Here is a 14,415-nt window from a genome sequence, read left to right as displayed (position 1 = left end):
CATGTTGACTTTGAATAATCACAACATGCCTCCTCAATAGCCCGAAGAGGCACAGAAAATACCCATTCTGTCAGAGACAAAGCAACTCACTCTTCATGTTCTCATTAAATATTGCCCACGCCTTTTATTTGCAAAGGACTTACCAACCCTTTCTGCTATTTCTGCTCATGGTGACACTGAACGGGAAATTCACAGGCGTGGAGGGAGGCAATGTAAGCCCAGCGGACTTGGGTCTCACCGTCTAGGCCCACTTCTGCCATCTCTCCTTCTCCTTGCTTCTTCTATTCATATAATTGGCAGTCTTGGTCTGGAATGGGCTTTGCTTGGAGACTGGGAAGAGTTTTATTACATTCCTTTGCTTGGTAGCACAGTTGAGATTCACAGAGTCCAGCTGTCAGGGGAGAGTCTGGCCCAGATAAGGTCAGCAGACCTCAAGGAAGGACCCTTGGAATGTAGGATCCCAGAGAAGTTAGTCATCAGTTGGGGGCACCACGCCATGGTTTTAGAGAAGAGGTGCCCACCCACTGTGCCCCCTGACACTGAGCTCAGAGCTGGAGTTTGCAATAAGTACACGTGCATCTTTTTCTGTTTTGATGAGAACTGCTCTCTCAAGTCTCTCTTTCTTGAGTCATTGATAGGCTAAGGAGTGAGGACTTATTTCAAGTGCTCTACTGAGGTCCAGGAATCCAGGGGGCAGATCCTGGTTTGGCCCAGTTCTCTGCCTGTCCTCATGTAAGTTACACTTCTGCTCTGCATCTCAGCCCTCCCTCTCTAAGGTAAAGAGAGCTCCACGGAACCCCCCAATGGATAGGTACCCTTTCCTTTACAGCAAATTTGCTTACCTGAGTGCAGGGTAGGAGAAGGGCAGGGGGCCAATGGCTGTGGTGAAACAGTGGTGACGTTGGTCAGTGTTCCCTTGGGGATCTAGCCTAATGGCAGAGGTCAGTGGCTACCATGGGGTCTTGCAGATTTCCCTTGAGTTACACAGAACTTGGCCTTTAAAAATTAAGAATTTTTTTTTTTTTTAATTTTGCTTTACGTTCTGGCATACATGTGCTGAATGTGCAGGTTTGTTACATAGGCATACATGTGCCATGGCGGCTATGCCTGTCGACCCATCATCTAGGTTTTAAGCCCCGAATGCTTCAGGTATTTGTACTAATGCTCTCCCTCTCCTTGACCCCAGCCCCTGACAGGCCCTGGTGTGTGATGTTCCCATCCCTGTGACCATGTGTTCTCATTAGAACTTGGCCTTTTATATTACTAATTTGACAAGGCCTTGAGGAGAGTTGGATAAATTCCTAGTACCCATGCATTCAACTCAAAGGCCTTCTTAACGTAACTTAAAATCCTTTACCAAAATATTTCTGGCTGAGTGTGGTGGCTCATGCCTGTAATCCCAGCACTCTGGGAGGCTGAGGGGGGTGGATCACGAGGTCAGGAGATCGAGACCATCCTGCTAACATGGTGAAACCCTGTCTCTACTAAAAATACAAAAAATTAGCTGGGTGTGGTGGCATGCGCCTGTAGTCTCAGCTAGTCAGGAGGCTGAGGCAGGAGAATTGCTTGAACCTGGGAGGCAGAAGCTGTAGTGAGCTGAGATCACTCCACTGCACTATAGCCTGGTCGACTGAGTGGGACTCCATCTAAAAAAAAAAATTTTTTTTTTCTTAGGAGGCTTCCTTTCCCTTTTCCTTCTCCTTCTCCCTGGTGAATGGACAAGAATCTGATGGTGCCAATGAGTGTATATTCATTGAGATGTTTCATAACGCTTGGGTGATACAAGGTAGACTAAAGAGCAAGACACATAAGAGAAATGAAACCATGAAAGACTGTTTGGGGTCAGTAAATGACAAATTGCCAAGTGAATGGTAAGTGACAGCGCAGCTTAGGAAAATTAGCTCCTATCACAGAGCTGATGCTCTTTCCTTGCTGGGAGCAGGACGAGTGAGTGATTCAGATGGTGCTGCTTTCCATCCCCAGAGCTTGGTAGGCCCCAGATTGGGAATCAGGGAATAGTATCAGGTCCTTGTCCTTCCAGCCAGTGTGACCTAATCCCCTGGAGCTGCTTAGATGACTCTTAGGAGCCCCAAGCAGAAGGTGAGGAGGGTCCCTTAGGGAGTGCCATGGCCAACTCTCCTGCTTCTCATGAGCACTGTGCCCCAACTGTCTTAGGGAGAGGGATGTTCAGTTCTGCAGAAACCATCCTTTTGGTGGAAATCTATCAACCAGTTTTACCAGGTCCTTGTGAGTCAGAACCTTGGAATGCGGGTGGGAATCTTAGGCCAGCCAGACGTTATAAATGGAATCAGCAACCCTCCCTCATCCGTTGTTACAGGCTAACCAATGAGAAGGTATTCCCTGCTGCAGGGTGAATTCTCGAACCCACTACTGTGGAGCAGCTCAAGCTCCAGGCGCCTCCACACCTACCAGGGGCTGCTGCTGCAGGGCAACGCATCCCACAAATAGAAAGACCAGGGCCTGCGGAACAATCTTGCACTTTATGTATTAGACTTTCCTTTCTTTGTTCACTCAGTCCTAGGAATGTCCCCCTCCCTACTCCTTTGTCAGCTGCTTGGGAGCAAACACAATAGCTAAGCTTCAGCTCTCTGGCTCTGCTTTCTCTCCTCCTGCTGCCTGCCACTGGGGAGATGAGCTTGCTTTCCCTCCTCCCCGCTGATGTCCTCCTGCGCTCGCCTGATGTCTCCAGGGAACATGCCTGGTCTTCTTTAATGAACTGGAGATGTGATTAAGATGGGCCACAATTGGGTCTGCACACCAACCCAGGCATGGTGACGTCATGGCTGAATGGGCTAGGGCAGCTGCTCTCCCGCAGCTTCTGGCACCGCAGCAGGAGTTGAAAGAAGACAGGAGTAGCCGATGCAGGGCTTTGGAGCCAGGGAGATGCTGGAAGTGCACAAATTAGGGGGCCCTTGTTTTGCATCCCTGCCAGAAAGGTTTAGCAGAGAACTGAGGAGCCAGTATGGGCAGCAGGCAGATGAGAATAGTTATGAGCATTTGATTTCCTGGTGTCATCTCCTTCGATTTCATTTTGCAGCAACCCTCTAGGGTAGGTCTGAGTATTGATATCTGTGTCTGTTAGGAGTAGGCTCAGCTGTGAGGGACAGGACTTACACAGTCTAAATTTATTTATCTCTCATGTAAAGAAGTTTGGGGTAGGATGTCCAGGGCTGGTGCAGGATCTCATGGTGTTGGGATCCGGGGTCCCGCTGTCTACCTCATGCTCCAAGATGCCGGTTCAAGCTTCAGCCATCACAGCCACATTCCTGCAGCAGAAAGAGAAGGGACTGGCTGGGTGTGATGGCTCACACCTGTAGTCCCAGCACTTTGGGAGGCCGAAGCGGGCGGATCATGAGGTCAGGAGTTTGAGACCAGCCTGAACAACATGGTGAAACCCCGTGTCTACTAAAAACACAAAAATTAGCCAGACATGGTGGCACGTGCCTGTAATCCCAGCTATTCAGGAGGCTGAGGCAGGAGAATGGCTTGAACCTGGGAGGCAGAGGTTGTAGCATAGCAGTGAGCTGAGATCACTAAAGCTTGGGCGACAGAGTGAGACTCGGTCTCAAAAAAAAAAAAAAAAAAAAAAGAAAGGAAGAGACTAAGAAGCCCCTTATTTTGAGGACACATAATGGCGATTGTGCAAGACCCCTCTGTTTATAGCCTACTGGGCAATCTGTAGTCATATATGGCTGTCCCCAGCTGCAAGGGATGCTGAGAAGTGGAATGTTATTCCCAGCAGCTCTGTACCCAGGGGGAAAATTGAAAACTGAGGATTCTCTGACTAAGAAAGAAGGTAAGAATAGATCCTGGACAACTTTCAACCTCTTCCACTCTCCCCCTTTCACAGGTGGGGAAATGGGGGTGCAGAGAGGTGTGATAATTTTCTTTCTTTTTTTTGAGACAGAGTTTCTCTCTCTTGCCCAGGCTGGAGTACAGTGGTACAATCTCGGCTCACTGCAACCTCTGCCTCCCAGGCTCAAGTGATCCTCCTGCCTCAGCCTCCTGAGTAGCTAGGATTACAGGCATGTGCCACTACGCCTGGCTAATTTTGGATATTTTTGTAGAGATAAGGTTTTGCCATGTTGCCCAGGCTGGGAACTCCTGGGCTCAAGTGATCTGCCTACTTTGGCCTCCAAAAGTGCCGAGATTACAGGTGAGCCACTGTGCTTGGCTGAGATACTTTTCTTAAAGTCACACATTGAAAAAGTGATGGGTTGGGATTCTCGCCCAACCATGCTTCTAAAACCTGAACTATATCCAGTGTATGACCCCGTCTTGTAATCCGACTGTTAGGAAACGGGGTGGGGGAAAGGTAGGGTGGAAAGCCGGGTAATTCATGGTTTGGAATGGACTCAGGGTTTGCACCCCTGCTTAGTCACCTCATCACTAGTGTTAAAAGAAAAACCTCAGACAAATGTAACAGGGTTTAATTGAGCAAAGAATGATGCATGAATCGGGCAGCCCTGGAATCAGAACAGACTCAGAGAGACTCTGGCATGCCTCATGGTCAAAGGAGATCTATGGACAGAAAAAGAAAAGTGACTTACAGAGATTGGAAATGAGGTAGAGAAACAGCTGGGCTGGCTACAGCTCAGAGTTTGCCTTATTAGAACGTGGTTTGAACAGTGGGCTGCCTGTGATGGACCAAAACTGTGGTTGGCCCAAGAGTAGGTTGCTGTGTGTTTCCATCTCCAGTTAGATTAAAGTTCCTCATGTAGGGAGAAACCTTTAAGCCTAACTTAAAATGTCTAAGGAGGCAGCTTTTGGCAAAACTTAATTTAACAATTGAGGCCAGACCAGTGGCTCACGCCTGTAATCCCAGCACTTTGGGAGGCCGAGGCGGGTGGATCACGAGGTCAACAGATCAAGACCATCCTGGTTAACATGGTGAAACCCCGCCTCTACTAAAAATACAAAAAATGAGCTGGGCACGGTGGCGCGTGCCTGTAATCCCAGCTACTCAGGAGGCTGAGGCAGGAGAATTGCCTGAACCCAGGGGGCGGAGGTTGCGGTGAGCCGAGATCGCGCCATTGCACTCCAGCCTGGGTAACAAGAGCGAAACTCCGTCTCAAAAAAAAACAAAAAAAACATTATGAAGGACTTTAAAGAGATTTTGTTTATGTGGGTTATCTCTTGATACCATATTAGATATTAAGACGGAAATTTAAAACATATTTGTTGATTCATTTCAAAATAACAAGCTTATCATATTTAATGTAAAGAACGTAATTTTAAATAAAAAGAACTATACATTCCAAACTAAAAAATAATTTAGGGGGAAAAAATGACACTGTTTTACAGTTTTGCAAGTCTCTTTGCTGTCTGGCTTCGGGTACATCGTCTGGATTCTCATATCTGCGTCTGCATTTAAATCTGTTGTGATTATCTCATGTCACACAGTTTTGGAAAACTGCACTGCACTTTGGTGAAAGAGTGAGAGAAGAAAGTGCAAGTAGCATCATGGTATAATTGTGAAAACAGGTTTGACCTTGTGTACCCCGGAAAGGATCTCGGGAGTCCCTAGGGGACCCCTGGACCCCACCGTGAGAACCGCTGACCTAGTAAATTCTTTTTGTTTGTTCGTTTGTTTTTGAGATGGACTCTCGCTCTGTCGCCCAGGCTGAGGTGCAATGTCAGGTCTTGGCTCACTACAACCTCTGCCTCCCAGGTTCAAGCGATTTTCCTGCCTCAGCCTCCCGAGTAGCTGGGATCACCTGGCTAATTTTTGTATTTTTAGTAGAGATGGAGTTTCACCATGTTTGCCAGGCTGGTCTCGAATTCCTGACCTCGTGATCCACCTGCCCTGGCCTCCCAAAGTGTTGTGATTACAGGCGTGAGCCACCATGCCCGGCTGACCTAGTAAGTTCTTTACCCACTCCACGCCTCAGTTTCCAAATCTTAAAGGCTGTATCAGCCTTTGTCTGAGGAGAGCTGTGTTTTTTGAAGGTGTCTTCGGGCCAGTTTGTGGCAGGGTGGTCTCTCAAACTAGGTGGGCTAGAAGAGAGGTCAGTGGTGGAGAAGGAAGCGAGGTTTGCCTCAGCCTTTCCGGAATGCAGGAGGATTGGGGTAGAATCTGTGGAGGGCCCTCTGGCTGGGGAGCTCTATAAGCCAACAGTCCCCCATGACTGAGTGGATGGTGAGAGCCAGAGATGCCTGGTCTAGGCTTCCCGCCTGCTCTTGCTGGCCTCCCCACCCACTGGTGTGCTTGACTGTGCCCAATTCCCACAGGAAAAGAGGGCACGCAGAGCCGTTTCTAAGCCATGGAGGGCATCATCTGGGAGGAGTGAGAGAAGGGGGCCTATGAGAACTTTCTGCAGGCAGGAACACTCATGGAAAGGTCTGAGGGCACAGGAGCAGGCAGAAAATAGACACCTACTCCAGGAGAGCTTGGTTGGGTTTGGATTATGATGGGGGCCGTAACTACTTGCTAAGAGAGGCTAAGGCCACTGGCTGGGAGCAGCCTCTCAGAGGGCAGCAGTGCCTTTCCTGGGGAATCTGTTGGCAAGACTGGGCTGGAGTCTCAGTGCTCGGCTCAGCTGTAGTGACTCTGTTTCTCCTCCTGCCTGAGCTGATGCCATTGGCTTCACCTGGTATGGCCTCCCTCCTGCCCTGCAAGCTAAGTCCTACATTGCATTCAGGGCCTGGTGCAGACTGCCTCCTATTAGGCAGCCTTCCCTGGCATCTCAGATGCAGGTTTCTTGCTGCTGCCATTGGCTGCACCATTGGGAAGACACCTCTATGTGAGGACCAACTCTCCAGGGTGCTATGCAAAAATCCCCATAGAAACACCAGGTTCAGGTAGACTAAATGCCATTTGAGAGCTGGAGGGCATGACTTACTCCTGTCTGGGTTCATCACTGTTAGGTTTTATCCAGCTTATTGCCTTCTATGTGTGCCCTGGGAATACAGCTTCTGTCTTTGAAAAGCTTGCCGAGAAATGGAGGAGCTGGCCCCAGAAATGGACAATTTCAGTACAAGCATAGAGGCCCCCAGGGGGCTGTGAGAACTCACTCAGTGGAGTGGCGAGAAGGACCTGTCTGAGAAGGCTTCCTGGAAAAGGAGGCTCTGGAACTGAGGTGTGGGGTGGGAGTTAGTGGGAACCAAAGAAGGGGGAAATGTGGGAGGGCAGAGGGGATGGGCAGAGGGGCAGATTTCCCTGCTGAGGTTTATGAGAATGAGGGCCGGGACCTGACCGTTTGCTTTCTGTTGCATTCCTTGAGCCTGGCACAGTGTATAAAGCAGGGAGCAGGGAGGGTGAGGCTGGAGCGCCAGGCTGGGGTCAGATCATGAAGGGTGAGCAACCTGACTTTGCTGCCTCCTAACGAAGCTAGAGCTTTGCCCTGTCTGCCAGGATGGGACATACATAGTTAGACTTGCATTTTATATGGGCTTGGACTCCCTGCTGGAGACCCAGAGACCACACAGCTAACGCTTGCTCAGTGAATGATTTGGTCACCACCTGCCTGCCAGTGTCTCCTCCTTGGACCTATTTCTGTGCCCTGTCTCAGGACCTGGTCTGGCCTGGGGGGGCTACCTGTGGCAGAACAGGGAAGCTGGGAGCAGTGGAGGTAGCCACCTAAACATGCCATGTGGTGTGGCTGCAGGTGAGTGCGGATTCCGCTGCGGGGGCTGGGCAGGCCTCTGCAAGTCCTGCTTGGCTTTCAGACTGTGACCACTCAGGTGGGCCAGGTTCAGGCCACCCCTGACCAGAGGAAGGCTGAAGGACAAATGGGAGGACAGACTTCATCTTTTGTTTCTGTTGAGAAAGAAACCCTAGGCAGATTTCAGAAGTTTTTACGGTGGAGGCCAAAGGAATTGTTTTAATAAGGGAAGTGGCTGTTTCTGCAGAAATCCACTCCCATCCTGCAGGCAAATCATCAGAAACAGCCTTTTGCTGAGGCTTTCTATAAGCCATTTACTACCTCCAGGGACCTCCCGGGAAATGTGCTAGGGTGCTGTTCCCATTATCCCTCTGAGTGGGAAAGACTGATTTGGAAATGCTGGAGACGGGCCATGCTGGGCTCTGAGAGGGGAGGGTGCCTACATCCTGGGTCTCCTCTTTCCCTTGGTTGGTACTGCACCCTGCCGGTGAGAATCCCTGGTTCCTGGTCCCTGTGCCTGCAGAAATCAGTCCTATGGTGCTCTGAGCACCTGTTCTACAGCTCGGGTGATGGCAGCAGTCATAGCAATTACCAGAAAAACCCCAGGGAGTGGCTTTTTAAGGTTTTCTCTAGTTTCGAATTGTGGGTGGGGAAAGAGCTGGACAAAAGCCTGAGCACATGGCCCTCTCTGGGACACCCTCATCTGCATTCTGAGTTCAGGGACCTAGTTCCCGAGTGGCATTTTTGATGGGGGGCGGGCAGCATGACAGAATGGAAAGAAAGACACAGGAAATGGAAAGAAAGACACAATGGAAAGAGAGTTGGGGCTCGGGGAAGGAGGTCTCAGCCTCTGCACCTTATGAAAGCAGCCACTGGCATGGGCTGCTGAGCTGCAGTGGGCAGGCTCACAGGGACAGCCATCAGCTGCTCTGCATGAAGAGGCCAGGAGCCCACAGCAGCCTCTCCACGGCCCCGCCTTGCCCAATCCCCTCCTGTCGGGCCGTACCCACTGTGTGGCTGTGAAAAGCCTAGGCCTAAGGCCCAGCTCTGGCACTTACTGGAGGCCTCAGCCTCCTTCCCTGAGCCCCAACTTGGCAATCAGGATGGAAGTTCTGCTTGTTGCAAAGAAGAGAGGTTCCCTCCCTGCTACTAGAGAGAAACTCACTTTGTTCTGGAGGAGTGTGAACTTCCCAAATAAAGGATAAACAGAAGCAGCCCCTCTGTTCCCTAAGGAACACCCAAGATACTAGGAAGTGATAATGTTGCCCTGGCAACCATTCATCTGAGTATAGCCCAGGGAGATGGTGATGAGGGGAAAAGGACAAAGGTGTCCTTCTGTTCTGCTGGGGACCTGCTCACTATTCTAGTGGGTAAGCCTAGCGGCTGGAGGGACAGTGAAAGGGATCTCTCTGGTAGCCAGGTGATGATGAAGAAGAAGAAGAAGATGATGATGATAGGGGTCAACATTTACTAAGGTAAGTCTTCTGTGTGCATATCCTGTTCAGTCTACACTGGTCTTGTCACATAGGAGCTGTTATTCTCCCTGGTTTTGCAGAGGAGGAGGGGTTGAGTAAACAGCCTGAGCTTTCAAGCTAGCATGTAGAAGACACTGGGCTGAATCTGGGGCTGTGGAAGTCATGCTGAGGCTGAGGCAGGCCTTCCCACCTCTGTCAGTCTTCCTGGCCATTGCTTTCAGAAGCCTCAGATTCCCCTTGTGTAAAATACTCAGGGTGACCAGCGGAAGGCTACATGTAACCACCTGAGACCTAAGTGGTCCTGGGATCCACAGCAGTGGCCTGCATTCATGGCTGACCTATGTGGTGCTGGCACTGTGGCGTCTTCACACGGCCCCACCAGGTCTTCTGAGACCGGGGTCACTTCTGCAAGTTATTCTCACTCTGGGACACACTTCTCCGACCAGGTGAGCCGATTTGCCTAGGTCCCCACGGCCAGTAAGTGGCAGAGCTGGGCCTTAGGTGTAAGCTTTTCACAGCCACACAGTGGGTACCACCCAACAGGAGGGAATTGGGCAAGGCCATGGAGAGGCTGCTGTGGGCTCCTGGCCCCTAGACGCAGAGCAGCTGATGGCTGTCCCCGTGAGCCTGCCCACTGCAGTTCTGCAGCTCAGCAACCCATGCCAGTGGCTGCTTTCCTAAGGTGCAGAGGGAACCAGCCACTCCCAGCTCTGGGCCAGCTGGGGCCTGGACCTCCCTGCTGGGCACCCCAGGGCCTGCTGTGACCTGGGTGTGGCTGGGACATTTTGTTCTTCTTGCCTGGCTTTTTTTTTTTTTTTTTTTTTTGAGACAGGGTCTTGCTCTGTCGCCCAGGCTGGAGTGCAGTGGCACCATCTCAGCTCACTGCAACCTCCACCTCTGCTCCCCCACGCCCCCCCAACCCCTGGTTCAAGCAATTCTCTTTCTTCAGCCTCCCGAGTAGGTGAGATTCCAAGCATGTGCCACCACACCTGGCTAAGTTTTGTATTTTTAGTAAGTCTTGTCATGTTGCCTATGCTGGTCTCAAACTCCTGACCTCAAGTGATCTGCCCGCCTCGGCCTCCCAAAGTGCTGGGATTATAGGTGTGAGCCACTGCACCCCGCCTGCTCACCTGGCTTTGATGGTGGAATGTGTGCAAGCCTAGCGAGGGGCAGGGCCCTAGCACCAGGCACTGGGGGTAGGACACTGATTTCCCTAGGACCAACGTCCCTGTGCTGCCGATTAGATTTTGAGGAGGGTGAGCAGGTGGGGTCAGGTTTCTATTCCTCTGGGCTTTCTGTGGCGCTGCAAATCAGGAGACCCATGGGCCTGGCTCCTGGCTCCTGGCTCCGGCTGCAGCTTCACACAGGCTTGTTGTGGAGACCCTTTGTACAATTTGAGCTCATTGAATTTCCCTCTGCTCAGAACCGGTCGTCTCTTTTTTACTGTCCCCTTTCCAAACACCGATTGGCTCCAGTTTTACCCTTCAGGACTCAGTCCTTCCATTGAGATACTCCTGCGCTTTTTTTTCTTTTTGGCTGAAGATCGTAAGTCCTTTCATGAACTGTCAGCTTTGTCAGTAGGAGAGCATGCACTACGCATCCAAGAAGTTATGCAAGAAGGAAACATGGGGTTATATATATCCATAACTCTGTGTTTTGCCAAAGCTAAGACAACCTGGATTCTTTTTTTTTTTTTTTAATTTTTTTTGAGATGGAATCTTCTGTGTGACCCAGGCTGAAGTGCAGTGGTGCAATCTCAGCTCACTGCAACCTCTGCTTCCCGGGTTCAAGTGATTCTCCCGCCTCAGCCTCTCAAGTAGCTGGGACTACAGGGGCCTGCCACCACAGCCAGCTAATTTTTTGTATTTTTTTAGTAGACACAGGGTTTCGCTGTGCTCGCCAGGATGGTCTCACCTTCTTGGCCTTCCAAAGTGCTGGGATTTACAGGCATGAGCCACTGTGCTTGGCTTTTTTTTTTGAGACGGAGTCTAGCTCTGTCACATGGGCTGGAGTGCAGTGGTGCAATCTCGGCTCACTGCAGTCTCCGCCTCCTGGGTTCAAGCAGTTCTCTGCCTCAGCCTCCTGAGTAGCTGGGATTATAGGTGTCCACCACCACTCCCGGCTAATTTTTGTACTTTTAGTAGAGATGGGGTTTCATCTTCTTGGCCAGGCTGGTCTTGAACTCCTGACCTCAGGTGATCCATCCGCCTTAGCCTCCCAGAGTGCTGGGATTACAGGTGTGAGCCACTGCATCTGGCTGACATCTTGGATTCTAAGACACACCATTGTTCTATACATTGCTCAGAAACAAAAGACTACCAATTTAAATATGATAGCCGTCATCGGACGAACTCTGACTTCGGAGATGTGACACTGTGGGAAAAAGGTGTATCTAGGGTTATTAATACATAGAATGGAGAGATGTTTCTTGGTAAAACATGTAGGGTTGTTTACACTCCTGAGTGAGCCGAAGTAGGAAATGATGACCGTTCCAAAGCTTCCCGTGTTATCAGGTCGAGGGCATCAACAGCGTGGTAGAACCAGGAGTACCCTTGCCGGCTGCGGTGTGTCTGGGGCATTCGCAGAATCCCTGCATGCTGTTGCTGATGGGAACTGGTCCCATCTGGCCTCAGCAATCACCTGGGCAGTGTTTCAAAAAAAACATCCTGCTGATCCCCATCCCCAGCCTACTGAATCCAGATCTCTTAGGGTAAGGGCCAGGAATCTCTATAAAGTCCCTTGTCCCACCCCCTCATTCATAGTGAGGAAGATCAAGGTCAGGGAGGGGAGCTGACCAGGTTGGTGCAGAACCGATTCTGACAGCATTTTTGGACTCTGCAGCCACCCAGCCCAACCCCAAGGCCGGCGCTCTTTGTGCTTCTCTCTATCCTCTTTCCGTTCCTAGGACACTGCCTGCCATGGCAGTCCAGAGCCTTGGACTCTACATTTCCAGGACTCAATCTCGGATGTAACCTTAGCCTCAGTCTACTTCACACTGCACGAGTCTAGCGTCTTTTCCTTGGTGGATGGGCTGGTGCATTGAACACAAGTTGCTGTGCATCTGCTTGGTGCCAGCCCATCCCAGGTGCTGAGGGAGCTGCCTTGGTTTCCCCAGCAGGGCTAAGTCTCAGCACCACACTCAGGGAGATATGAAGGGAACATACTGTTGAGGCGGCCCGTCTTCCTGCAGGGTCTGTGGGAGCAGTGCCAGCTTCTGAAGAGCACCTCGGTGTTTGCCCGCTGCCACCCTCTGGTGGACCCCGAGCCTTTCGTGGCCCTGTGTGAGAAGACTTTGTGCGAGTGTACTGAGGGGCTGGAGTGCGTGTGCCCTACCTTCCTGGAGTACGCCCGGACCTGTGCCCAGGAGGGAATGGTTCTGTACGGCTGGACCAACCATGGCGCGTGCAGTAAGTTGGCCGCCTGCCCCGTCCTACCCTGCCCTGCCCTGCCCTGCCCTTCCGGGGATGAACGATCTGTCTTGGGTGGTGTCCCTCAGGGTGCTTCGATACTGTGTCACCTACCTGCAGCTTTACCACACCCAGCCAGCCAGTCACTGCAAAGCCACGTGTCCCACACGCATTTCCTGAATGGCTCTTGCCCTCTGTCAAAGGGGGTCCCCAAAGCCTGTCCTGCCCCGCCCCACACTTTCTTCAGCGCCCCATGACTCCCCTCAAGACATCCAACCCCGGTACCCATGCAGTGTTCTCTGCTTCCCACCAAGATCTCGGCAGTTGGGGTTTTGTTTTTTGTCTTCACCATCTGCCCACCCAAATTGATGAGGAGCAGGGAGCTGGCCTGCCTGTCTGCGTGGTGATCTTTGAGAGAGCAGAAAGCTTTGATTAAGTTCTCTTTGATTAAATCAGCTGTCTCCCCTCCAGGCTGATGGCCGCCATCCCTCCTGCCTTACTCATGGTGCTGTGTTTCCTCTTGCAGTCTCATTGGGTCCCTACTTATGCTCACTGTCCCTAAGTTATGATTAAGTAGCAACTTCTGTGGTCACTGGTCACCTTGCAAGAAGTCTCCTCTTTCCCCAGCCCTTCCAGTGATTAAAGGCCATGCAGATGCACAAGCAGTCTGTGGTGGTTCCATAAAGAGACAGAGGAGCCGGCCACATCTGCACATGTGTGTCTTAGTGTGTGGCAAAGACATAAGAGCTTTCCGCCTGTGGTGGAGGTGTGAGGAGGGAGTGTGCTGGCAGCTGGTTTCTCCTCTGTAACGCTGAGTGGCTGGTTTTTTTCAGGTCTTTGAACCTAGGGTAGGGGAGATAGATACATACAACCTGATGTATCTTGGAGAAGGGTTGTGGGGCGATAGTTTGGTGTCAGAAAACATGTAAAAGAGTGGTCGTGTGTTCCAGTCTTTCAGTCAGCCTGAGCATCAGTCAGCTGCAGGGTAGAGAGAGGAAGGAGGAGAGCCTGTCCCTTCCGTGAGGAGCTGGTTCCAGTGGGAAGAATAGAGAATGCTTAGGTGATACCTGTGAAGGCAGCCTTGTGGCAGAGTGGAAATAAACACGGAACGAGTGTCACATGCAGGCAGATGTGCCCTGTGCTGGGCAGGGCATTTGACTGGGGCCAATTTCATGGGGAAAAGGAGCCTCGAGGAGGGATGGGATAGAAGGCATCATGACTCCTTGCTTGGTCCTAGAAAGCCACTCCTTTTGAGCCTAGAGGAATTTACTGTCACTCTGAAAGGGTTTTAGGTGAAGGAGGGCAAAAGAATGCCAAGTTGTTCGTGATGAGCAGATGACCAAGGGGAGGGGTGGTGATCCTGGTGCCCCGGTGGGTCTTAGTAAGGGCCTCACAGGATGGAAGATGTTCCTCTAAGGGAGGGGTGGCCTCAGATAGGCACGTGGCTCACTTGGGCTGAGATGGCCCAGGAAGCCCGAGACAGAGGGGAGCGATCAGAGTAGGCGCAAGAGGCTCAGGGTGCATGAGGCAGGTGAGATGATGGGCTGGTGGAACCTGCTCTGGGCAGACCTCTTTATTTTCCTTTCAGGCCCAGTGTGCCCTGCTGGTATGGAGTATAAGCAGTGTGTGCCCCCTTGCACCAGGACCTGCCAGAGCCTGCACATCAATGAAGTGTGTCAGCAGCAATGCGTGGATGGCTGCAGCTGCCCTGGTAATGAACTTCCCACTTTATTTACAAATCAGAGACCTTGCCAGCACCCTTGGCTTTGGGAAGCAAGATGAAGGGCACTTGTGTTTGCTCCCTGTTGCCGAAATTAGAAGCCTTTTATTGAGTTTTTAAATGTCTTTGTCCAGCGTGATCAGGATTGAGCTGGTCTTTATTTTTAATATTCTCTTTTCTGTTGTACT

The 14,415-nt window shown here is 51.1% G+C and overlaps 1 protein-coding gene across 2 annotated transcripts in view; it reads left to right on the top strand.

Moving 5' to 3' along the window:
* VWF (von Willebrand factor) overlaps positions 1-14,415 on the top strand; it is a 170,843-nt gene that overhangs the window by 35,302 nt on the left and 121,126 nt on the right. For both annotated transcript variants that reach the window (XM_002752243.7, XM_009003456.5), the window contains exons 7-8: positions 12,291-12,507; positions 14,096-14,218. In XM_002752243.7, the coding sequence (XP_002752289.4) occupies positions 12,291-12,507; positions 14,096-14,218 (340 nt within the window). The remainder of the gene's footprint in view (positions 1-12,290; positions 12,508-14,095; positions 14,219-14,415) is intronic.

This window comes from Callithrix jacchus, chromosome 9 (assembly GCF_049354715.1).
Source record: "Callithrix jacchus isolate 240 chromosome 9, calJac240_pri, whole genome shotgun sequence".
Lineage (NCBI taxonomy): Eukaryota > Metazoa > Chordata > Mammalia > Primates > Cebidae > Callithrix > Callithrix jacchus.
The sequence above is the reverse complement of the archived record's forward strand: the minus strand, read 5'-3'. Positions and strand labels throughout refer to the sequence as shown.